This window comes from Triplophysa dalaica, chromosome 2, assembly GCF_015846415.1.
Source record: "Triplophysa dalaica isolate WHDGS20190420 chromosome 2, ASM1584641v1, whole genome shotgun sequence".
NCBI lineage: Eukaryota > Metazoa > Chordata > Actinopteri > Cypriniformes > Nemacheilidae > Triplophysa > Triplophysa dalaica.
In genome coordinates this window covers 15,442,628-15,469,919 of record NC_079543.1, presented here as the reverse complement: position 1 = coordinate 15,469,919, position 27,292 = coordinate 15,442,628, and the positions used below count along the sequence as shown (strand labels likewise).

The following is a 27,292-nucleotide window of genomic DNA, read 5'->3' as shown; positions in this document are numbered from 1 at the left end:
CTTGAGCGCGCGCACGTGACAGGAAGGAAGAGCGCAAGTGTGTCCAATGTCTTAAAAATGCCAAAGGGCAGTGCGCTCAAAGCACACTTAGCCCACACTAGCTTGACTACCGCTTCGGAGCGGTATTCAGGGCTAAGTGTATCCCATCATGTTCTGGATATGAATCATGAGACTGTTTGCTCGGGTCTCGCGAGATGTTGCGGAAAAGCTTTCAAGTGTATTTTATACTACTACTTTTTACATATTTATTTAATCTGTTTGGTGAACAAGTGTTTTTCTTTTTTTTATATAATGCTTATAAAGCCCTTGATAAAGACTTGACAATATGTAGTAGAGTAGGCGGGGCGAGACCGTGGTTCGAGTCCGGTGAGTAATTGTGAATGAGCGCCAGCTGTGCGCACACCGGGCTCGAATCACGTAGGAGATAGGGAGCATATAAAAGGAACGAGCGACCGGACCGTCGAAGAGAGAGGACCGGGCCCGAACTTGTGTTTATATTTGTATTTATGTTCTAGTGTTTTGTATTTATGTTTTAGTGTTTTGTATTTATGTTTTGTTTGCCGGCGGTCGGCCGTGAGGGGCTGCCGGCTGTTATTATTTATTGTAGTAGAGTAGGCGGGGCGAGACTGTGGTTCGAGTCCGGTGAGTAATTGTGAATTGGCGCCAGCTGTGCGCACACCGGCCTCAAATCACGTAGGAGATGGGAGCATATAAAAGGAACGAGCGACCGGACCGTCGAAGAGAGAGGACCGGGCCCGAACTTGTGTAATGTTTGTATTTATATTATGTTTTGTTCGCCGTCGGTCGTCCGTGAGGGGCCGCCGGCTGTTAGATTACTTTATTAAATGTTTAAATGTTTGCCGGTTCCCGACTCCTTCCTTCCCTTTTAATGAATCTGTGTTACAGTGGTGTTACATTTATATTAAACGTTTAAATGTTTGCCGGTTCCCGCCACCTTCCTTCACTTTTATGGAGATATATTACACTATATTATTACGTTTCTGAGTGTTGTTTAATGTATGGTTTTCGCATTGCTTGGTACAGTTTTAATTTGCACTTGTATTTGTTGTGATGAACTGTATTAGCTGACAATGGATTTCCAAAGTGGTCCTGCCCACATGGTAATATCCTTTACAGAATGATTTTAAATTCAGTGACAGCTGAGGGATCGAAGGTCACAGGCATTCTGTGTTGGTTTATGACCTTGCCTCTTAGGTGCAGATATTACTCTGGATTCACTGAATCTTTTGATATTATGGACAGTAGATGATGAAATAACTAAATTCCTTGCAATTATACGGTGAGACTGATTGTTTTTAAACTGTTGGACTATTTGTCCACACAGTTGTTCACAAAGTGGTGAACTGTTCCCCATCCTTGCTTGGCTTCTCCTTATATAACCTTTTATCACAATGCTTACCTTTTTCCAATTAACCGTAGCCCTATTATCCTGTCTGAAGAATATCTGTCTGTTTGAAAGAGCAGACTTTAAGCCTGCACCGGGTGAATGTACAAACCCCAATTCCAATGAAGTTGTGACTTTGTGTTAAACGCAAATAAAAACAGAATAAAATGGCTTGCAAATCATTATTTATCCATATAATGGACAACAAAGACAATATATCTAACGTTTAAACTTATTTTTCTTTGGTAAATTGTCACTCATTTTGAATTTGATGCCTCAAACACATTCCAAAAAAGCTGGGACAGGGCCAACAAAAGATAGGAAAAATTCAGGAATGGTCAAAAAACACCTGTTAGGAACATTCCACAGGTGAACAAGTTAATATGTTTAGTAATTAGGACGATTACGAACATATCTTCCATTAATGGAAAGGATGATATTCGATTTCGTTACTGTTGCAGCGGGTAGCTAATTAATATTAAATACATATTGTTATTTTTCTTCTAATGTGATTGACTTTCACCTATCTATGTTCATTACCTAGACAAGGCATTTTAATAATGATCATATTATGAGCCTTTTGCCCACACTAATTGGCTGAAATACAAGGTGCAGCTGACGCGCTTCTCGATAACTAATACTCGTTTACTCCCTGTCTCTTTCCTGGCACCAATCTTAAAATAGTGATAATAGCCAATCAGCAATAGGGAGAGACCTAGCGGGACATTTGTACACTGTAAAAAATGTTGGGTTGTTATTTTACCCCAACCAATAGGTTTAACATTTTTGATCACTGTCCTGGATTATCTAAAAAATGTTGGTGTCCTAGGGTTAATCTTAGATATAACCCAGCAGTTGGGTTAAATACATTTCCAGCTTGCAATCCTGTTTGCAAAACTTTAGGTACTCCTACAACAGACATGGCACTGGGGACCGGTTGGAAGCTGACATGCATTGAGGTTAAATAAAGCTGCATAAAATGCATCATTAATTATTTTTAATAATGTGTTTACAATGCCAAAATAATCCAGTCAAAATATTTATATCTAAAAAACGGGCTTTGTGGTAGCTGGAAGGACTGTCATGGGTGTTGTCGCTATGAAAGTCATGTGAGAAACGTCCTCAGTCAAACGTGAACGTGGATGTCAAGATAAAAATCTAAAGGAAAAATGGCAGAGAAATGTAAATGCGGTGATTCTTCATCAGAAGTGAAGAAAAGATATAGATCTTACAACAAAACTTACTTAAATGTAGGTTTTATTGAAGGGCACGACAATTCTCGGCCAGAATGTGTGTTCTGTGGTGAAAAATTGGCAAACGACAGTATAAAACCAAGCAAAATGAAATTACACCAGGAAAGAAGCATCTGAGACAATCGATTAAGATCAGGAATTCTTGTTCGAAAAAAAAGAGATTGGTCTGTCAAAAAGACCCACAGACATCAGAAATGTATTCAACAGAGCAGCTCATGATTTACAGAAGGCCACTCAAGCTCAGGTTGGCCGATCCCAGAAGGATAACTCACGAAACTAAGTAAAATGTGTACGTGTATGAAATTTTCGGGGTTATGGAGACAGGAGGGAGAGTGTAAACTGCCTGAAATGTCTGTGTGCCATGTAAGAAATAGCGTTGGATGAGGTAAAGGTGATATTGCAGACTGTCAAGGGCCCACAAGATGGCGTGGCACTACTATTCTATCGCAGAGTATCCGGTTTATCCTGGCACTAGTTTGCGTCTTAGTTAGACGGGCGGTTTCTCTTCACATGCAACTCTCTGTGCGAGGATGGCCCCAATTTTTGTCACAGAGGCATCCACTTTTACCAGGACCCGCTAAGAGAAGTCTAGACTCGCCAGAACTACACATGAGGACATTTTGTCATTCAATGCGTTTGTAACGCCCTCTTCCTCCTACTGAGAATTGTATTAGTGACGCCCAGATTCTTTCACAATAAGGAGTTTGTAAATAAAGTGAACTTGAATTTCAAGCCGATCACTAGCCTTCTGCTATATTGTACAACACATGGTGTAACACGAACTCCAACCACGAAACACCACAACAAATAAACTATAAATTAGAATTTAATTGAATGAATTGGATAGAAAAAGGCGCAGGGAAGCGACCCTCTCTGTGGGTCACTGTCGTGTGTGTCTATGGGCCAAACGGCAGTGTAGAGTACCCGGCCTTCTTGGATACTCTTGGATACTGCCTGGGAGGAGTTCGGTGAGGCCATGGAGAAGGACTATCGGTCGGCCTCGAAGAGATTCTGGCAAACCGTCCGGCGCCTCAGGAGAGGGAAGCAGCGCCCTACCAACGCTGTTTACAGTGGGGGGGCAGCTGTTGACCTCGAACGGGGATGTCTTGGCTGACACGCCTCTGCAGCACCAAGTCAGACTTGTTCCTGGTGCATGTTGGACTTCGGCAGGGCTGCCCTTTGTCACCGGTTCTGTTCATAATTTTTATGGACAGAATTTCTAGGCGCAGCCAGAATGGGCGTCGGGTTTGGGTACCACACGATTTCATCTCTGCTATTTGCGGAAGATGTCGTCGTGCTGGCCCCATCAGACCAGGACCTTCAGCATGCACTGGGACGGTTTGCAGCCGAGTGTGAAGCGGTTGGGATGAGGATCAGCACCTCCAAATCTGAGGCCATGGTTCTCAGTCGGAAAAGTGTGGCTTGCCCACTTCAGGTGGGTGGAGAGTCCCTGCCTCATGTGGAGGAGTTCAAATATCTGGGGGTCCTGTTCACGAGGGAAGAATGGAACGGGAGATTGACAGACGGATCGGTACAGCTTCTGCAGTAATGCGGTCGCTGTACCGGTCTGTCGTGGTGAAAAAGGAGCTGAGCTGCAAAGCTCTCGATTTGCCGGTCAATCTACGTTCCTACTCTCACCTATGGTCATGCGCTGTGGGTCGTGACCGAAAGGACAAGATCTCGGATACAGGCGGCCGAAATGAGCTTTCTCCGCAGGGTGGCTGGGCAATCCCTTAGAGATAGGGTGAGAACCTCAGTCACTCGGGAGGAGCTCAGTGTAGACTCGCTGCTCCTCCACATCGAGAGGGGTCAGCTGAGGTGGCTCGGACATCTTTTCCGGATGCCCCCTGGACGTCTTCCCGGGAAGGTGTTCCGGGCATGTCCCACCGGGAGGAGACCCCGGGGAAGACCTAGGACACGCTGGAGGGACTATGTCTCCCAGCTGGCCTGGGATCGCCTCGGTGTCCCCCCGGAAGAGCTGGAGGAAATGTCTAGGGCAGTGGTTCTCAACTCTGGCCCGCGAGATCCATTTTCCTGCAGAGTTTAGCCCCAACTCTGATTAAACACCTGTTGAGGCTAATCAGTGACTTCAAGAACAGACGCGTTCAACCTAATGTTGGGCTGCACAGATTGTTTGGCATATCGCATTAAAGTACCGCGAGAGCGATTAAAATCCGTACCGAACAATATGCACTTGAATTGCTCTCGCGGTACTTAAATGTCATACGCTGATAGATTTTGCGCAGCGCCGCATTAAGTAGAACGTGTCTATTGCTAAAGACGCTGATTAGCTTGCTCAGGTGTTTTATATCAGAGTTCGGGCTAAACTCGGCAGGAAAATGGATCCCGCAGCCAGATTTGAGAACCACTGGTCTAGGGAGAGGGAATTCTGGGCATCCCTGCTTAGACTGCTGCCCCCGCGACCTGGCCCCCGGATAAGCGGATGAAAATGGATGGATGGATGGATAGAAAAAGGAATAATTGAATTAAAAGAGAAAAAATAAATAAGTCAATATCTTTTAGGACAATATCAATGTTGTATTATGGTGCCTAAGTCAATAAAGTTGGTTTGAAATTAAACCATTTATTTATTTTAGACTAAAATTTAACCCTCTATTTTAGTTATTATTAAAACAACAATATTCGATGACAATGAGTTAATTAATGAACAAAGTATTAAGCAACAATGAGTTTTATGATACATTTGGCAAATGTAACATTTAAGCACCCTCATTTGTCTTTGTTGCAGGCCTGTTTTGTAGCTTGTGTTAAGTATGGCCAAAAACAACGCAGCTGCTTTATTCAAATGAGCTACAAACGAAAAAAAAAGAAATGAGTATCTTTCAGTAGCATGTCAATACTTCAAACCACATCGCTCATGATCCATCCCGGTCGAACGGGATCTCTCATATCGCAGATGAATGCAGTAACGTCCTCCATGTAGCACAACAGTCCATAGCCTGGAAGTATATAGACACGGTGTCCACTTCTTTTACCCATAGCGAAAGTCTTACCCATAGTTTAAAGTCTCTCTCAGATGAGGTAAACACACCATTGTCCCTCTTCATAACGCATAAACTGTCTCAGTTTGTAAAGATACAGGCCACCACCGAGATTAACAGTCCCTCAAATTTACAGAAAAAGCTACATTTTTACAAAGCTGATCCCAGATTTCTCAGACAAGTGCTCATACAATATTCTTCCTTTTTTGATTGGCCATGCCCTGAAGTACCCAAACATGGTTTTGGAAAAAGATAACTGACAGCTAAAAGGAGTTTGGGTTACATATGAACACATGTTTAAACACTACATTACAATCTAACTTTACTGTGAATTCTCAAACCTTATTTAAACCAAAGAACAATTTCCCATTTGGGCTACATGCTGAAGGCTTTGTATTCATTTGTCCACAGCAATGGGTTGTTCACCGCTTTAACAAGTTGAACAGGGGCACTGCAATGGAGGCGAAACCTGGCACAAATCTTCAGAATCAGCACAAAAAGGACCTCACTTCCTTCTTGCTCCGTGGTCTCGGGCACTGTCGAATCGCTTCCACCAAGTTCACTTGTGGGCGTAGCTGTCTGTTACCAAGGTGGTATCCCAGGTAGCTGGTTTGTTGACGTACACACTCACATATGGCCACATTCAGTTTAAACCCCTACACCTGGATTCTCTGTTAAGTCTGTTGTACATGTTGTAAGTTTTCTTTCCAAGAGTCAAAGTGAATCACTACATCATCAAGGTAGGTGGCTGAACAGTCTTTGCAACCTCTGAGAACTTGATCCATTAATCTTTGGAATGTAGCAGGCGCACCATAAAAGCTTAAAGGAAGGACTGTAAATTGATACAGTGGGATCTGGAAAGGTGTGTTTGGTCTGGAAGCTGGATCAAGGGTCAGCTGCCAATATCCCTTACAGAGCTCTAGAGCGGTGAAAAACTGTGCTTTTCCAATTTTTTTATAATTGGATGATGATAGGTGTAGTGACAGATCAGAGTGGGAAGGCCTCAGGGTATCTTGTCACATAATCACTTACCACCAAGATGTATCGGTGACCAGCACTACTAATTTCCAATGGCCCTACAATATACATGGCGATTCGACTGAAAGGGACAGCGGTGGGTTGCAGGGCTAGGGAGAGGTTGCAGGGTGCTTTACCTCACTGGGACACACAACTGATCTTTTGGCAGATGGCGCAGGTGTTGCATTATGTTTGTACATCTGTGAGGGCCAGTGAAAGTTAGCCCTCAGGCTGTTAGCATTCCCAGCCTTTAGTTTCTGAATGTTGCTCCTACTGCTTAACTCACTGTTCTCATTATTACACCACAAATGGCTAATGATTCAGATATGTGTTTAACGTTACCTCTGAGTGCGGATGACAAATCTTTCTTCGCACTTCAGTCAGAACTGGAAGCATTTGAGAAGCAGATCCACGATCTACTCGAGAGGCAAATACATCTGCGAGAACGTAAAACAGAAACATCCCGAGCTGAAGCTTGCAAAGCTGCGGTAAGTTTTCGACATGATTGTAATACTCCTACCACGTCTATTCTGCGTTTCTATGCAGAGAGCCCAGGCTTCAAGAACACGACGAGCCCAAATGAACTTCACTCCTTCAACGGCACCCACACGGCGAAAGGCAAAATCCAGGACCGGAGCGATGACCTCTACCCCACCGCCGCCACCGGTCTTCGAGATCCCTACCACTAACCGCTTTGCCACCCTCTGCGAGACGAAACGCAACACTGTGGTCATCGGAGACTCAATCGTCTGGAGCGTATGCGCTTCCTTCAATCAAGGTAAGGTGCGCACTCACTGTTTTCCTGGCGCCCGTGTTCTCGATGTCTCTGCATAGGTAACTGCGATCCTGAAGGGCGATGCAAGAGTGGGAGCCGTAGTGTTACACGTGGGGGTGAATGATATGAGAATGCGGCAGTCGGAGATCCTGAAGAGGGACTTCAGGAATCGTGTCGATACTGTACGCAACGCATCGCCCGCGGTGAGAATTACGTATCAGGGCCGCTTCCTACTTACCGACAAGGCAACGAAAGTTCAGTAGACTACTTACGCTTAATAATTGGTTATAATTGTCATTATTCTGCCCCTGCTTCTGAGTGTGGGTGACGTGATCTAGCCCGTAACATTAGTTCTGCAGATAGCTAATAGTTTCCCTGAGACAAGGAAGGAAGCTTGTATATCCTTTCCAAAACTTTACTCAGGAAGTACTGTAAAACTACAAAAACACAAGAATACATCTCAGTATTTCACATAGGTACAGACGTAGTTGAAATATTGTCTGTTTAAAGCATGAAGAAACAAATGTGTTAGTTTAAGGCTAACTTCAATGGGAAATTCCGTTAAGATGCTAGCATTTTAGCATAAACGAGCAAATACACATTTAAAACAAACTTAAACTTGTTAACAGAGGATATCATAACTAGTAATCTTAGTACTTAATGACAAGATAACTGTATGAGTCTGTACTTACAGGAAAACGTTTTTCTGGCCAACTTAAGTCCAGAGAGATAAAATACGTGACCGTTTACTTCAACATGTCTCTTGTCAACTACGGCAAGACTGATAGTACAAAATAGACATTACGTTACGCTAAGGGTCACCAGTAGAGGTCTCCCTTTCCCCAGATAAACAACAGAACATCACAGTCATGGTGTATTGAACATAAGCTACTCTTTGATTAATTAATAATTTTGATCTATTTTGGGAGCGACCAAGGCTTTTCCGCCCCGACGGCCTGCACCCCAGCAGCATTGGAGCGGAAATTCTGTCTGACAACATCTCATAGACGCTACGCACCATTTGACTAGTAAGTACAAACTTTAACCATAGTCTGTGTTCCTCTCACCCAACTGTTAAGAATGTTACTGCTTCCAAATGCATAGAGACTGTGTCTGTCCCCCAAATAATACAACCAAATAATAATTTATGTAAAAGTCAGATAAAAAACCTTATCGTGAATAAACCAAAAGACAATATATTTAATGAGAAAAACCAATGCCTAAAGATTGGGCTACTTTATATAAGATCACTAAATCCAAAGGCAGTTATTGTAAATGAAATGATCACAGACAACAGTTTTTTTTATACTCTGCCTTACTAAACATGGCTTAAACCAAATGATTACTTCGGTCTAAATGAGTCTACTCCACCAAGCTCAGTTATATGCATGAGCCTCGTCCGGTTGGTCGAGGTGGTGGCATTGTAACAATCTTTAGAGACTTTCTTACCGTAATTCAGAGAACAAAGCATACAATTGAAGTGCTTGCGTTGAACATAATTGTTCCAAACAAAAGTAAAAAAACATTGCTCTCTCTTACATTGGCTACTGTGTATAGACCCCCTGGGCCTTACACTAATTTTCTGATAGAGTTCGCAGACTTCTATTCGGACCTATTGGTTAACGTCGATAAAGTACTGATTGTCGGAGATTTTAATATCCACGTAGATAGTGCTAACGATCCATTAGCAGTGCTGTTTAAAGACCTACTACACTCTTTTGGTGTAACACAATACATCAATAGACCTAATCATTGACTTAATCATACACTAGACTTGATTATATCTCACGGAGCCGATCTAACCAATATCAATATTATACCTCAAAGTGACGATTTTCCGGATCACCATCTTATAACACATACACTACGCACTGAAGAAATCAGTTGTATATCTCGTTATCGACAGGGTAGAACAATCACCTCAACTACTAAAGATAGTTTCGTAAAGAACTTGCCAGATCTGACTCCTTTAATAACCTTGCCAACAAATATAGCATTACTTGATGACATGACCAGCAACATGGGCACTATTTTCTCTATTACATTAGTAGCGGTCGCACCTATGAAGTTAAAAAAGATTAATGAAAAGATCATAGCACCATGGTACAATAGCACCACTCGCGCCCTAAAAAGAGAAACACATAAACTGGAGCGCAATTGGAAACAAACCCAATTAGAGATATTTAAAATTGCATGGAAAGAGAGTGCAAACTGTTACAAAAAGGCACTAAAAGCATCAAAAGCCGAGCACTTCCGTTACCTTGTATAAACTAACAAAAACAATCCAAAGTTTTTATTTAGTACAGTTACTAAACTAACAAACAAACAGACTTCACCTGACCTGGCTATTCCGCAGCAGCTTGGTAGCAATGGATTCATGAATTTTTTTGCAGAGAAAATCGAAAAAATACGAGACAACATGACTAAAACCAAACCTCGAAGTGTGTCTGCAGAATTAGTATCGACCATCACCCAAAAAGAAAAGCTACAGTGTTTTTCTCCTGTAAATCAGGAAGATTTAATTAAACTTATTGTAACATCCAAACCGACAACATGCTTATTAGACCCCATTCCGACTACCTTATTAAAAGAGCTACCTGTTGCAATTGAGCCCATTTATAACATTATTAACTCGTCAATTAATCAAGGACATGTCCCAGGACCCTTTAAGCTTGCTTTAATTAAGCCTCTTATCAAAAAACAAACTTAGACCCCAACGAACTTGGAAGCTATAGACCGATTTCAAATCTCCCGTACTTGTCTAAAATACTAGAAAAAGTAGTGTCCACTCAGTTGTGTACTTTCCTACAAAATAATAACATACATGAAAATTTTCAGTCTGGCTTCATACCGCAAACTGCGCTCGTTAGAATTACAAATGACCTTCTTATTGCATCAGATAAAGGTAACATCTCACTCTTAGTCCTGCTTGACTTTAGTGCTGCTTTCGATACTGTAGACCATTTAGATCGTTTACACAATTATAACGGTATTAAGGGACAGGCACTACAATGGTCTGACTTTACAGACAGATATCAATATGTCCATTTAAATGTGAAATCGACAAATCTCACGCAAGTAAATTATGGATTACCTCAGGGATCGGTTTTAGGACCCCTGTTTTTCTCCATATACATGATGCCCATTGGCAAGATTATTAGAAAACATGGAATTAGCTTCCAATGCAGATGATACTCAGCTATACATCTCATCAAGACCAGATGATTCCTTCAAGCTATCCAAACTGGCAGAGTGCATCGAAGACATAAAACATTGGATGACTAGTAATTTCTATCTTTTAAACTCTAGCAAAACAGAAATATTACTTATAGCAGCGGTTCTCAATCCTGGTCCTCGCGCCCCCCTGCCTGCATATTTTGTATGCTTCTCCTACCGGTTCGGAGATTTGTTCAATATGCCCGCAAGAGCCCTGCGATGTAAAATTCGTGTTCTAAAATTAATGTCAGCCGATTTCCTGTGTGCAGGTATTCGAGAGCAATGAACACAGTTCAGGGAACACGTCAATCGGAACGCGGTTCATTCATTGAGCTCTCTTCTAATGAACTAGAGATTTATATCAGGTGTGTTAAACAAGAGAGATACAAAAAACATGCAGAGCTGGGGGGGCGCGCGAGGACCAGGGTTGAGAACCGCTGATTAAGAGCACCAAAAACACGTAAACAGAATATCTCAGATTGCAACCTGCAAATTGAAGGCTGCACTGTTACTCCAACAAATACAGTTAAAGACCTAGTTGTTATATTAGACGGCAACCTGTTATTTAAAAAAGTGTCAAATATCACAAAAACAGCCTTCTTCCACCTTAGAAATGTTGCCAAATCACGAAATATTTTATGTGATGCTGACGCAGAAAAACTTATTCATGCATTTGTGACCTCAAGACTTGAATACTGTAATGCTCTACTTAGTGGTTGTCCTGTATCATCAATAAACAAACTACAGTTAGTTCAGAATGCAGCTGCCAGAGTTCTTACCAGGTCAAGAAAATATGACCATTTTAATTACTTACAAAGCCTTAAATGGTTTAGCCCCTACTTAACTGAGCTTGTATCACATTACAGCCCATCACGCTCTCTAAGATCTCAAAACTCAGGACTTTTCATAACACCTAGAATAACAAAGGAACAACAGAGGAATAAAGTTACAAAATGCCATTCCTATTTTCCCTGGTTGTTCCTCTGTTTTCTGGTGTCGATCGTGGAGTGGGACCTGGTTGAACCTGCACGGTTTTCGGCGAGTGGGACTTCCTGGGTTGCGGATGGTGGGCTCTTCCTCGTGGATATTTGCTCGGTGGCTTTTGGTTGGGGTCACTGAGTGCAGCTATGACACATCAGAGGGGATCTGGCCCTCCCGGCTGAGCCTGGTTTTACCCGAGTTTGGGTTCCTCGCCACAGCAGGGCAGTGTTGGCTTGCTCACCGGGAGACTGTATTTATTTATTTATTGATTAGATATTATTTGTTAGAATGATCTTGCTCGTTCTATAAACACCATGCACAGTGCTGTGTTTAACCTTTTCTGTTTTTCCTGTTTGACCCTGTGAAGTTGCTTTGGAAGGATGCACATTGTGAAAGCGCTATATAAATAAAATTGAATTGAATAGGGGAACATCAGCTTTAGAATTTTGTACTTGTTGACTGAATTACATCCAACTCCTCCAAGAAATGTCCAAGCTGACATGGGGGACGTAAGATAACTATGAAATGAATTTTAACAGGACGGATGATAGTAACAGCTTGTGATAAGTAGGAGCTGTTGTCAAAGGAGGGTGCTAGCTGTTTGAATTTCCAATCTTTTGGGATAAGTAGACCGGATCCTCCTTCTCCCGCCTGATAAGCGTAGGCTGTGGAGAAAGTATAATGATGAAGAGGTCAGCCAGTGTGGCACTATGCTCTGGTTTTATCCAGGTCTCAGCAAATAGGTAAAGTAATCGACATACTTGTGAATACTGAAAGAGACTGTAAAAGTAGTTATAGGGTTAGGCATATTGTAAAATTGGCTGACAATACGGTAATCGTTAGTTTAATGAGTGAGGAGGACTCTATGCATAGTCATGTGGTTGATGAATTTATTATGTGGTGTCAGAATGCTTTCTTAAAACTTAATGTTTCTAAAACTAAGGAGATGATTATTATTTTAACCCTAGGAGCAAATCTGTTTATGATAAGCAAATGAGCATAAATGGAGTAGGTATTTAGAGCGTTGAACAGTACAAGTACTTGGGTACAGTTTTGGACGATAAATTGTCCTTTTCTCCCAATACTGAGGCTTTGTCTAAGAGGCGGCAGCAAAGATTGTATTGTTTGCGGAAACTAAGGTCATTTAATGTGGGGAATACATTGATGTGCATGTTCTACAGACCCTATATTGAGTCACTGTAATCTTTTTCACTGTTGTCCTGGTTTAATTCTCTAAATGTGAAAAACAAGAACTGTCTTGAGAGGATTGTTAACCAGGGAAGTATAACAACAGGGAATAAGCAGATGACTATGGCCCAGTTATATCATAGACAGGTTCTGGGTAAAGCACAGAGCATTTTGTTGGACAATTCCCACCCATTGTTTCATGAGTTTAACCCACTCCCTTCTGGCATTCGTTTAAGAACCTCGATTAGTAAAACAAATCGATTTAGGCATTCATTTATCCCCTCAGCTGTAAAGGTTTCTTAATTTCTTAATGTAAGGTAAGAACTTTTTAGCAATTAAATGTATTTGTATTGTAATGTATTGCGTTTATGTGTTTACTTGTGTGCTGCAACCAAATTGCCTTCGGGAAATGAACAAAGATGAACTGACCTTAAACTAAGTGTACAGCTTGTATAACAGTGTACATTTGCTGTCCTCTCAAAATAACTCAACACACCATTAATGTCTAAACCGCTGACAACAAAATGACTTCACTCCTAAGTGAAAATGTCCAAATTGGGTCCAATTAGCAATATTCCCTCCCTGATGTCATGTGATTTGTTAGTGTTACAAGATCTCGTGTGAATGGGGAGCAGGTGAGTGTAATATGGTGTTATCGCTCTCACTCTCTCGTAATGGTCACTGGACGATCAACATGGCACCTCATGGCAAAGAACTCTCTGAGGATCTGAAAAAAAGAATTGTTGCTCTACAGAAAGATAGCCTAGGCAATAAGAAGATTGCCAAGACCCTGAAACTAAACTGCAACACAGTGGCCAAGACCATACAGCAGTTTAACAGGACAGGTTCTACTCAAACAGGCCTCACCATGGTTGACCAAAGAAGTTGAGTGCACGTGCTGAACATCATATCCAGAGATTGTCTTTGGGAAAGGGACGTATGAGTGCTGCCAGCATTGCTGCAGAGGTTGAAGGGGTGGGGGGTCAGCCTGTCATTGCTCAGACCATACGCCACATATTGCATAAAATTGGTCTGCATGGCTGTCGTCCCAGAAGGAAGCCTCTTGTAATGATGATGCACAAGAAAGCCAGCAAACAGTTTGCTGAAGACAAGCAGACTGAGGACATGGATTAGTGGAACCATGTCCTGTGGTCTGTTGAGACCAAGATAAACTTATTTGGTTCAGATGGTGTCGAGCGTGCGTGGCGGCAAGCAGGTGAGGAGTACAAAGACATTGTTCCGAAAAAATATCCCACTACAGGTAACCTCTATTAACAATGACCCTCTTGGTAGATATTCATTGGTCTCTGGTACGATAAACTCATTCCCACTAACCCTGCTTAATATATATGGCCCGAACACAGACAAGCCAAATTTTTTCAGAAAGGTTTTTGATCTGCTTCCAGACGACAGTGACTCAAACATCATAATAGCCGGGGATTTTAATTGCTATCTGGATCCTGTCTTAGATAGATTATCCACACGACCAGCACCTGAAATTGCATCTGTAAAGCTTCTAAACAACCTTTTGAGAACCAGGAATCTAGTGGATATTTGGAGGATTCACCATCCTACGAGCTAAGATTATTCATTCTATTCAAACGTTCATAAAACTTACAGTAGGATTTATTATTTTTTCACTGGCTCTAACCTTATTTCTCAAATCACCGATTCCAAATACCATAATATTTTGATCTCTTAACCACAGCCCTTTAGCAATATCATTAAATATTTCAATACCAAAGGAGACTTATTCCTGGCGCTTTAACCCAAACCTTCTAAGCGATGATAACTTTGTTCAAAATATAACTTCTAAATTTAAAGATTTCATATAATTAAATGATAATGGCCAAGTAAAGAACTTACTTTTGAAATTGAAGCAGAAACCCTTTGAGATCGGGGATAAACCTGGTAAACTGTTAACACAGCAGCTTAAGAGTGCCCAGGCCTCAAGAGCAATTCGTAGTATTAAGTCAAAAAAACTGGTATTCTTCTAACCAATCCTTCTGACGTAAACCATCGATTTAGGGAGATCTATTCTGTGCTTTACTCCTCCCGGCACAATGTTTCACAATCTAATCTGTATGATTTCTTTGACTCTATATTATTGCCTAAATTGAGTGGTGCTGCTGCGGAATGTCTGGATTCAGACTTTACACTGCAGGAAACCATCAATGTCATAAAGTTATTTCCGTCAGGCAAGGCTGCTGGGCCTGATGGTTACTGCGCAGAATTCTATAAGAGATTTTGTGATATTCTTGCACCACTTATGCTTAGGATGATGCATAATTAAAAAAAATATGGAAAATTGCCAGAAACCCTTTATGAAGCAAACATTTCCATAATTTAAAAAAAGGGCAAAGATGAAACCGACCCTGCAAGTTTAAGGCCAATTGCACTTCAATACTTTGATCGCAAAGTAATAACTAAAATCTTGGCTACAAGTAGGGATGCACCGATCCGATACTCTGGATCGGAATTGAGGCCGATCCGGGTCTTTTTTGCTGGATCGGGTATCGGACTGACGGGTTCTCTTTAGTCCGATCCGTTGCGATACCCGTGGATGTTACTATAAAGCTTCATAAATGACTAACTATCAGGAAATTACCATAAACGTTGTCATGTACTGTTTTCGATGTCATGTATTTCGATAGCTTTATGCGAGGAATAAACCAATATAGCATAATTAAAAAACTCTGACCTCCGCTGGTGCGGTAATCTGTCAATCTCAATCCAGCATGCGTGAGTCCGGGAACAGTCAGGATCTTTCTCGTTCCAATGTTTTCAATATTCTTAATAATCACTAGATAATAGAGGGTGGTTTTGTTTAAAACACATTTTGCCGGAGACGGTACTCGCTGAGTGTAATGTTATTAGATTCAAGCACTGGAAGCGGTCTATGTTATGCGTCATTCATACATAACTTTAAACTTTAGGATGGATTCAATTTTCTATGATTTAAACACATAACATATATATTCTCTTTGTGTTATAACTGTTTTGAACTTGGGAAGCAAAGATCCCCGCGACAACAGGATCATCTCTATCCGGGATGCTCGTGAGTGAAGCGGGTGCTTTAAGCGCATCATTCTGCGTCCAATGCGCATGACTTTAAATAACGTAGAAGCGAATGTATTAAGCGCATCATTTTGTGTCCAGGATGTGCATGAGCGAGTTTGGACACTTTTATAATGTGATAGCTTTGTGTAATAAACAGAGATTTATTTGTTAAATATTTTGTAAGTATCTGTGCTTTATGAGACCACATTTTTGTTTTGTTTGTATTTTTAAGTTTAATACAGCACTTAATTACATTTAAAAAAATCATACTTTTAAGTAAAAATACTTAAGTAAAGGAAAATGGTAGATTTTAATGGACTCATGGATTTAAAGTAAAAAAAAAACAATTTATTTATGGACTGTAGTGGAATAAGTATGATGTGATTCATACTGTAGGAAAGCACAGATAGGAAAGTACTGTAGGAAAGTACAGATAGTTTAAAATGTACTTGAAAGTAAACATGCTTAACTATTCATCTCTGGCAATAAAAGTTAAAATATGCAAGTCTACTTTGATCATGAAAAACAGTGCTAGTATCGGATCAGAATCGGAATCGGCCGATACGCAGAATTCAGATATCGAAATCGGATCGGAAAGGAAAAAGTAGTATCGGTGCAGCCCTAGCTACAAGATTAAACAACTATCTGACTTCTATCATCCATCTCGACCAGATAGGGTTTATCCCCGGTAGACTCTCCTTCTCTAATGTCAGGCGTCTGCTCAATACTATTTACTCCGATTTTAGGGCACTAATGGAGCCTCTATCTTATCCCTTGACGCACAGAAGGCTTTCGATCAGGTCGAGTGGCCTTATATGTTTGAGTCACTGCGAAGGTTCGGATTCGGGGAGACTTTCATTTCTTGGGTGAAACTGATATACGCAAAACCATGCTGTTCTGTTCTGACGAATGGTGATCGGTCAGCTCCTTTTCTCTTACAATGCTCGGTTCAACAAGGCTGTCCATTGTCTCTGGCGCTCTTTGCTATTGCACTGGAACCTCTTGCAGCAAAAATAAGAGAGCAACCACAGGTGAAGGGGCTTCAGGTTGGAGGTGTGGAAACGCTTATTAGTCTATATGCTGACGATGTAATATTGTATCTATACAATGCTGAAAAATCAATTCCCCCTCTTCTTGAGATGATCGAGTCTTATGGTAAAATATCAGGGTACACGATCAACTGGTCAAAGAGTGAGTTTATGCCTCTTTCCGGCACTTATTCACCAGGTTTTTGCAAAGTATCCCATTCAAAATAGTTAATGATCATTTCACCTACCTTGGTTTGACTATACCTAAGGATCCCACAATAATATTTAAATTAAATTTCGCAGAATTTATTTCAAAATGAATGCAAAATATTGAATGTTGGAAAATACTTCCCCTATCAATGAACGGACGCATAAATTCAATTAAAATTATCTCCCTTCCCAAATTTTTATACTTGTGTCATAATCTCCCCATTTATTTCACCGCAGCCTTTTTTAAGGACTTGGACTCAATTATCCTGCCCTATATTTGGAATGGCAAAAATGCCAGAATTTCAAAGGCATACTTGCAGAAGTCAGAACCAGAGGGAGGGTTGGGCCTACCTGTATTTAAACACTATTACTGGGCTGCCAATGTCAGGGCGTTAATGTTCTGGCAACATTGATGGCAAATTTGCATCATTTAACAAATTGGAAGGGAAATATAATATCCCAAATTCCCATTTCTTTCGGTACTTGCAGGTCAGGCATTTCACCCAGTCAGAGATTGAAGATTTTCAAAATCTGCCCCTGGAGCATGAAATTTATGACATTTGTAAGAGCCCTCCTTTCCCCAAGAGTCTCATTTCAAGAATTGTATGTCTATTTGGTGAATGTATTGCTGCGCACACTGTGAAAACTAGGGATGCATGGAGGGAGGAACTAGGTGTGGAACTGCCTGAATCCATGTGGAACACCTGTTTGTCTAAGATTCGTTCCTGCTCTATAAACAGCAGACACCAATTAATTCAATTTAAAATCGTCCATCACTTACATTATTCCAAAGTCAGATTACACAGAATATACCTATCTGTTTCCCCAGAGTGTGACAGATGTAAAATGTCAGAGGGTACACTGCCCCATGCTTTTTGGTTCTGCTCTTCGCTGGCAAACTTCTGGTCTAAAATATTTGACTGTTACTCCCAAGCGTATAAGAGGCCCCTTCAGCCCGAGCCAGGACTTGCTATTTTTGGCTACTCACAAGCTACAAGGACAATTCCAACTACAATGTGGCAACCATTGGAACTGGGATTGATAGTTGCCAAGAGACTGATATTGAGAGAATGGAAGTCTCCCTTTCCTCCCTCCTTTCAGGCATGGATAACTGATATGCTAGCCATAATACAAATGGAAAAACTCTGCGCCAGTCAAACGCACACCTTTTCCTGTTCTTGGAATCCATTCCTAACTAAATTTGAAAAAACTCAAATTAAGTAATATAGCTGAGTTCCTGTGTCAACAACCTTTCCTCCTACCGCTGGGTCAAATGTGACTGTAATAACTGGTCATTGTTGTTTCCGAGCCCTTTTTGTTTGTTTGTTTGTTCAATTTGAAAATGTAAATAAAAAATATATTAAAAAAAATCTGCAACGCATTCTATGTTTTTTGAGAGATAACAAAAAAGGTGAATGTGAAAACTGTGGGAAGCGTCTGCAGAAAACAGGAACTTAACGTTAGTTCACTCTTGCACTGTATGGTCTAGGAGTGAGGCGATGTCGCAACACTTTAGACAAAGGCTCTTCACCATTTCATTTAGTGTTTGTGTGGTATGGTGTCAACTGCGCATCTCGCAGCTTGTAAAAAAGGATTTTATATGAATGCAACCATATTAAGCACAAAATAAGTTTAGGGGTCGAAATTGTGACCATTTTAGTCGCATATGCTCCTGAAATGTAACATGTGAGACCTCAAAATATGCTGAATTTGGAAGCATTTGTGCGAGTGCATATTTTGTTTGGTGCGACCTGTTTTCAATACAGAATGTTCAATATTACTGCACACAGATTGTGCATGCTGTGAGCTACAGTCCCCGTTACAGACATTCACAGAGAATGCGTTTTTGTATTCAGGTGGCAACCTTAGACTGACGATGATTCAACATCACCCCGATGAGCAAAATGATTCCGGATCAACGTCGGAGTTCAACGTCGTTTCGATGCCTCGAGCGACATTTATTGAACATAGGTTTGCTATTACTATTAAATAGTAATATTTTAATAACCTTTATATACCTGAAGCGTGCACCTAGCACTAGGAAAATACAGGTATCAGATCGGGACTCATATCGGCAGATACTCTAAATAAAATGAATTGAATTGGATCAGGGGCACAAAAAGTTTGATCCTAGTATCCCAAGATCCCTATGTGCTACCTAATTTAACAACTACTTCTTATTCAGAAAGACGTTATATAAAATAAACGACTCCTAATTCTTCATTCACTCGACATCATTTGGGTTGCACAGACACGGTTTATTACCTGGGGTCCAGGAGGCACATCAGAAACTGGAAAACCAAATAATCATCCTGCAGATACAGAATTCAAAATTAAAATATTATTAACAGAAATTTGTTGTCATTAAAAATGTAAAACAGCTACAAACTTTGTTTTGAAAATATATTTGTGAATGCAAAAATTAACATTTGTTAATAAATACCACCTTACTATAAAGTGCTACATAAGACTCAATTTTTTTCCCTTTATTCTGTATATCCTTCATCTTCTCATCTGTGCTTGGGTTTAAACAATCAAGGCTTTACAATTAGTAACTTACAAACAGTGTGTGTGAGACATAATGCAAACCCAATACACACAACACTAGAGATCCATTTATTGACAAACAACAATCATGGGCTTCGCGTGGCCGTACCATATCCCAGACATACATTCACATAATCTTAAAATAAGCCTATTGAGCTGAGTACTGTGAGTCAGAGGATTGTTGTATTTATCAGCTGGTACATAACAGATCAGCACTTGCTCACCGGTCTGTGGCGGAACCAAGAAGTCAAACAAGCCTATTTCGAGAAGGGCCTGATAAGTTACATCAGCTGTTTTATATAGGGAGCAGACAAAAAAATTCTGGGAGTGATGGTACGAGGACTGGAATTGAGAAAGCCAGACAGTACAGTGCTGAAGGACTCTGTACACAAGAGAGTGCGTGCACATATATCTCCATGTATATGTTTGCAATCTTGGGGTTTTTATGCGTGCAAATGGAGGGCAAGTGATTTTCTACGTTGGAATTTACTATGAAACTCAAAATGCGTAGTTTAAATCAATTAAACTATGGGTCTTCAACCGATGGTGTCAGAATCAGAAATGTTTATTGCCTAGTACAATAAGTTCACATGTACGAGGAATTTGCTTGGTAGGCTGGTACATAACAGTTACGAAACAAGACTTAAAAAAACTGAAAAATATGTAAAATACAACAAAGATTAAACCATACAACAAACAGATGAGACTATATCAATATAAACATTTTAGAATGTCAAAAAAAGGCATTGACATTTTGTGCAACGGTGCATAGAAGGATTTACAGTTTTTTATGTGCAGATTAGGTGCAGTTTGAAGTCCATAGTGAGAGTGCTCATTTTATGTGCTTTGTGTGTCCATGGGGTAAGTGTGTAGTAGTGACGGGCATGACCCAAAAATGGATCTGAGGCCGTATCTCAGGTATTTTTCGATCTATCGGTACAAAACATTGTACGCTTCATCGACACCTCAGACTGGGGATCCTTGTCCAAATTGGGATAGTGCCTCCCTATGGATCGTGAATGTGTGCGATAAGAGCTAGACCACTATTATATAGTGGAACTTCTATAGGCATCTCATACACTTTTTGACTAATAAATTTCAGTTGTTTTTTCAATTAGTCATAATACTGGATAAGGCAAATTTTTCAGAGATTTAAAGTGATGTCTAGCCACTTATTTTATAGCTACAAAATAAGGTTTGTACATAAAAAGGTAAAAATGCAATGATTTGTCTATCATAAGAACCATGCCTTTAAAAAAACTTAAAATATCAAGGAAAGAGGGACAAATGATTCATACCTGCAGATCTGTAACGATAGATTGCACTTTGTCTGAAAAGTGTACCACTATGAGCTCTGTTGTCTTAACTGGGTTAATGTTGACCAGATCCTGCAACACAGAAATCACAATAAGAACCAGTTTAAACTCATCAAATCAGCGAATTGTGTGTCACCAGAGCAGTATTACTTAAGCAATAAGGTAGGAAAGGCTGTGCTTGAATAAATCACGGCTAAAGGACTTTGTTAGGCACAAAGTAGAGTACCTGGAAATAGTCTCAAGTACCTAACTGCTTTTCTAAAACGGTTTCCATACAATACAAATATTAAAGCCAAAAAACCTTCATGAAGTAAAATCACTTGAAGCCTTCCTTTCGCTTGACATACAGTCACTCATTGACTGTGAATAGCAATAGAATGGTTTACATTGCTAAGTGTGTTTTGTGAATAACATAACGCCACACAGCTCAGCGCCATCAGAATTATGTCTGGAACTAACCATTCTATAAGAATGTATATTGTAAACAAAAAAAAGCCAAATTCGGTGGTAGGAAGTAATTTACACAAAAAACATATATTTCTAAAGATGGTTCTGAGACAGAGCTCTGAAGTGCTGGGAAAGAAGTCATTTGAGGCCTCTTATTGATTCACCTTGATGTGTTGAAGTGTTTTGACCCGCACAGACTGTTTCTCATCTGAGGTGTAGTCCGACATAGATAGGAAGGAATGTATGTAGGTAAAGAGCTCTTCCTGTAGTAGAATAAAGAGATTTAAAACACAAATACGAGGAGTGACAAGAAAGAAAGTAAACATGTGGAATTGAATACCTTTCTTAAAGAGTCTTTAAGGTAGCAGTCTACAACTTTGTCATAATGATGTTTTCTGTCATACATTAACTCACAGACTTGGTAACTAAACAGTTGGAAAAAAGAAAAAACAACATTAGGATGCAATTTATTTTGTATAGCCAATAGCTCCGACTTATAGTTTATAGTTTTGGTAATACTTATGATATAGGCATATAGGCGAATCTCACAAAAGCTCAGGAGTCAGGGCAAGCATCAAAATAAAGAAATTTACAAACTATTTGTAAATTAGATTTTTGTCTAAGATCAATTTATTTAATGATCATTACAAAATTATCACTAGGCAAGCCACGTTTTTTTACATACCCAAAGGCAATTCAAAGTGCTTCACATAAAAATGGTTTACAAAGGACAATATAGTTTATAATGCATAAAACATCTTTAAAAAGTAACAATTTAAAACCACAAATACGACTTAGGAATTTAAATGACTTTAACAAGGAAATAAAATTGATTTAAAATGTGTATAAAAATAAAACTGTACAGTTGGTATTGTAGTGTATTTCGGGGAAAACTATGATTTGATCACAGTAAAATACCTATAATTAAAGGTGATTAACTATACCTATTTAATACACTTTAAACCTGATGCAGTAGACCTAATAATAGCGACAAACTAAATGCACTCGTCCAGCGAGCAATCAACAGATCGTATATAAACTCAAGAAATATTACTTTCCTGGCCTTGGAAACATAACACTCTTACTGTCGTGCAGTACCGCTTCAGAAATTATAACGAAATCAAGCAGTTTAAGTGATGTTAATATGTGATAAAGAAACACAGCAACAATTCGAGCGTGGAGACAAATGCGGGATTAATGACAATACTAAAGGAAAAACAAACTAACTAACAAATCACAAACGCTAACAAACAAACATGAAACGTAAAACCAGTAAAGACATGGAAGAAATGCTCTCAGAAATTATGGATCCTCTTCTTAGTATTATTAACTCATCTCTGACATTAGGACATGTGCCTAAAGAATTTAAGGTGGCTGTTATAAGGCCTCTTTTAAAAAAAAAAAAACTCGACCCTAAAGAACTAGGGAATTACAGGCCTATATCGAATTTACCTTTTATATCTAAAGTTCTGGAAAAAGTAGTTTCAACTCAATTATGCTCCTTCCTCCAAAGGAATGACATTAATGATGAATTCCAGTCTGGATTTCGAGCATGTCACAGTACAGAGACTGCTTTGATCAGAGTTACAAATGATCTGCTTTTAGCGTCTGACCGTGGCTGTATTTCGTTATTGGTGCTGCTAGACCTCAGTGCTGCATTTGACACCATTGACCACAGCATACTTCTACATAGACTCGAAAATTACGTTGGCATTAACGGAATAGCATTGAAATGGTTTAAGTCTTATTTATCTGACCGTTTTCAATTTGTAGCAATAAACAATGAGGTGTCCCGCAAATCACAAGTCCAGAACGGTGTACCACAGGGCTCAGTCTTGGGACCCCTGCTCTTCGCATTATACATGCTACCTCTAGGAGATATAATAAAGCGACACGGAATTAGCTTTCACTGTTATGCTGATGATACTCAACTTTATATTTCCTCGATGCCTCATGAAACCCAGCAGTTTCATCGAATAAAGGATTGCATAGTTGACTTAAAAATGTGGATGAGTAACAATTTTTTACTACTAAACTCGGACAAAACAGAAGTGTTACTTACTGGACCGAAAACTGCTATGCGTAACAACCAAGAATACTGCTTAACGATTGACGGATGCTCCATAAAATCCTCGTCATCAGCTAAGAATCTTGGCGTTGTATTCGACAGTACTCTCTCATTTGAAAGCCATGTCGCAAACACCTGTAAAATTGCATTTTTCCATTTTAAGAATATATCTAAATTACGTCATATGCTGTCACTTTCAGATGCAGAGAAATTAATTCATGCATTCATGACATCAAGACTAGATTACTGTAATGCACTTCTAGGTGGTTGCCCTGCGGGCCTATTACAAAAACTGCAACTGGTTCAAAACGCGGCAGCTCGAGTTCTTACACGTACAAAAAAGTATGAGCATATAACCCCGGTTCTGTCAACCTTGCACTGGTTACCTATAAAGCATCGCATTAACTTTAAGATCTTGCTTATTACCTATAAAGCCCTACATGGTCTAGCGCCGCAGTATTTGAATGAACTTCTATTGTATTACAGACCTCCACGTACATTACGCTCTAAGGGGTCCTGTCAGTTGGTAATACCTAGAATTTCAAAATCAAGTGCAGGTGGTAGATCCTTTTCTTATCTAGCGCCTAAACTTTGGAATATTCTTCCCTGCACGGTCCGGGAGGCAGACACACTCTGTCAGTTTAAATCTAGACTAAAGACTCATCTTTTTAATCTTGCATACACTACACCTCCATAATATTAATCCTCAGAGGATTTAGGCTGCATTATTTAGATCAACCGGAACCAGGAACACATCCAACAACAAATGATGTACTTGTTGCATCAAAGAGTGCAGAACAGTACTCTACTCTCAGCCAGTCTTGTCTCTTTGTTCCAAGGTTACCGTAGGATGCAGTTCATGCCCAGACCTGATGGCAGAGCTGAGAATGGTAAGCGGTGACCTGACAAGTGCTAAGAGGATAGAGCTGGATAAAGGACGCGACAACTTTGTTTTTCCTACAACATTTCAAATGCTATTAGATTGTTAATGATAATCTTTAATCCTTAATTTTTATATTTTTACTAAGCCTTGTTGTGCAAGCACTGTTGAGCTTGTGCAGAGGCAGCAGCTTTTGCCAGAGGGGAACTGGAATCCCCTGGTTGGGCCTGGGTTCCCCTGAGGTTTTTTTTCTCGATGGGAGTTTTGGGTTCCTCACCACCGTTTGCATATTGTTCTGCCTGGCCGGGGGGGCTGCTTTAGAATTCATACTTGTATTAAATGTGTCTCATGTACAGCTGCTTTGTAACAATGAAAATTGTAAAAAGCGCTATATAAATAAAGTTGAGTTGAGTTGAGAAATAGACAAAGCAAAGAGTGGCAGTATTACAAACATTAATTCACATCTCCATGAACCATCGAGGACAGTCTCCTTAGTTAAAAGGGGTTACAGCTTAAACGCAGCTATTTAGGATATAGTTGAGATACTTGCATTGGTTTCCTGAGTGTGCTGGGACAAGTTTTTGTGCACGTTGAAAGGGTTTTCAGAGTCCTGATGGTTTCAAAGCAAGCGGATGAGTCCATCTACTTCTTTCTTCGAGCCTGGATTGGCTGACGAAGAGAGAGACAGGTCTCAGGAAGCTGTTCTTGAACGGGAACAAACGGAAGAGCCTCAATTGCTCCGTTCACGGATGTTTTAAGCCTGGGGGTTTCACGCCCCTCCAAGGTGGGTGATCTAATGCGATGAGATGATTTTTGGCGCGAAATCAAGTTTCTTTGTTTCGCTTAGCTCATTTGCATTTAGGATCACTTAGAAGTTTGGCATAAAATGAGTATGGTATAAAACACATTATTGTGCTATACACCATCTTATAAGGAATGATGAGAGTAAAACGTAAATGTAAAACGGTTATGTCACTGCTTTAATGAGGATGGACAAAATGCACATTGTTGTCCTTAAGTTGTCCCAATTGCTTCCATTGATTAACCTCATTTGTAAGTTACTTTGGATAAAAGCGTCTGCTAAATGACTAAATGTTAAGTAAATGTGAACTTGCTGCTGTGACTCCAGTCACTAATGTTAATCGAAGAGCAAAAGAAAAGAAGAAATAATGTGTTTTGTAGCTTTAATGAGTAATCTTCTCAATTCAATTCAATTTTATTTATATAGCGCTTTTCACAAAGTGGATTGTTCCAAAGCAGCTTTACAGGAGAAAAACAGAAAATGTAAAACACAGCATAGTGCATTGTGTTAATAGAACAAGCAAGATCATTCTAGTAAATAATATCTAATAATATCTAATAAATGCAGTCTCCTGTTGAGCAAGCCAGCCAACAATGCCCTGTGGTGAGGAACCCAATCTGCGATGATAAATAGATGGAGAAAGAAAACCTCGGGAGAAACCAGTCTAAGCCTTTTGCGTTTCGCCACATATGCTAAGCTTTTCTGCATGTTGTCTGCATTGTCTGTACTGCTGTTGTGTTTCTCCAGGGTGCTTTACGCTTCCCCGGAATCATCCTGACGTTTACTGGTACAATGTCATCAGTGGCAGCTGCTGATCTTTTAAAGAGGGGAAGCTCATTTTCGGCCTGTCGTACCAACTAGGCGTCTTTTCCAGTGACTTTAATTAATGAACGAACGATCTATTATATATATATATATTTAACTCAACGGGAGGAAATGTGGGAATTATGTTAAACTGAAATAATGAATGTGGTGTGAAATGGTGTGAAATATACGATGAAGTCGTATCTTTCGACTACACATGCAAAATCCGCGATGGGACTGAGTTGGAAATGGAGACACAGAATGATACGCGTCATAATCTGAAGACCACGCCCACGCCCACACCAACCTGTCTCTTTGCATTGCGAGAAGCTGCTGCCTCCTTGTCATTTATTATTTATATAAAAAAATAAATTAAATGTTTTAAAGCTGATATGTGACAATGTGTATAGCAAACAAGCTAAAAAAAAAAAGAAATACGTTTTTATAAACTGTCAACCCCAAAAAATGAGCAAGACCCTCCAATCATCACGCAGACGCTCGGAGTCCGGGCCAGCCCACTCCTCCATTCATCCCAGAGACGCTGAGCGTCCGTGGGCGGGACATAATCGCAGCATTATCCAATGACCGTCTTGTTTCTAAGCACTGAAAAAAACTGTTTAAACCAGCCCCATTGAAGTCAATGGACGCTGGGCTTCAACAGAGTAATGCACTGTACGCTACTGGAATGAATGAGAAGAAAATCGAGTCAGCCGACCTAAGTAGCTGATTCTGAACTAAATTGTTTTCGTTCGAGATGAACGTGTTTAACGCATTTTTAGTCAATAAAATGTTAACATAATAGTACATATATTTGACCATTCATTTTTTTACAATTATAGGGGAAGCTGAGCTTCCCTTGCAGTCTTAAAGAAATCGCGTCTGAATGTCATAAAAGCATTTTTAACTTTTGCATTAAAGCTATCGAGGAGAGCATCAAAAGAGTCTGCAGATATACTGTACTTGGTGACAAATATATAGCATTCATAAATAGCTCACTTGTGTTCTCATTTATAAACCTTTTTTTCATATAGACATGTCTAGCTTCGGTACTAGGATGGATCAATATATCAAGACAAATAGAATTAATCAGATTGCGCCACATCATTAATAAAGGTGGATGAAATGTTTAGACATTTTCTAATGAGCAATGCTGGGTCAGATCAAACATGCTTAAAATAGTTAAAAGTTAATTTGAAGTGTCTTATGTCTTTTCGACAGAAATATTAAAATATCTAGCAATAACAAAGCATTCAAATTCAAATTCAAGTACTCAAGTATTCAAACCATGAAACA

At 40.0% G+C, this 27,292-nt stretch overlaps 1 protein-coding gene across 1 annotated transcript in view; it reads right to left on the bottom strand.

Annotated features, from left to right (window-relative positions):
- Positions 1-27,292, bottom strand: part of vps8 (VPS8 subunit of CORVET complex) — a 219,927-nt gene that overhangs the window by 50,917 nt on the left and 141,718 nt on the right. Inside the window, exons 31-34 of the mRNA XM_056731464.1 lie at positions 21,786-21,870; positions 21,610-21,708; positions 20,981-21,070; positions 19,401-19,447 (exon numbers count right to left, since the gene is read on the bottom strand). Coding sequence (XP_056587442.1) covers positions 19,401-19,447; positions 20,981-21,070; positions 21,610-21,708; positions 21,786-21,870 — 321 coding nt within the window. The remainder of the gene's footprint in view (positions 1-19,400; positions 19,448-20,980; positions 21,071-21,609; positions 21,709-21,785; positions 21,871-27,292) is intronic.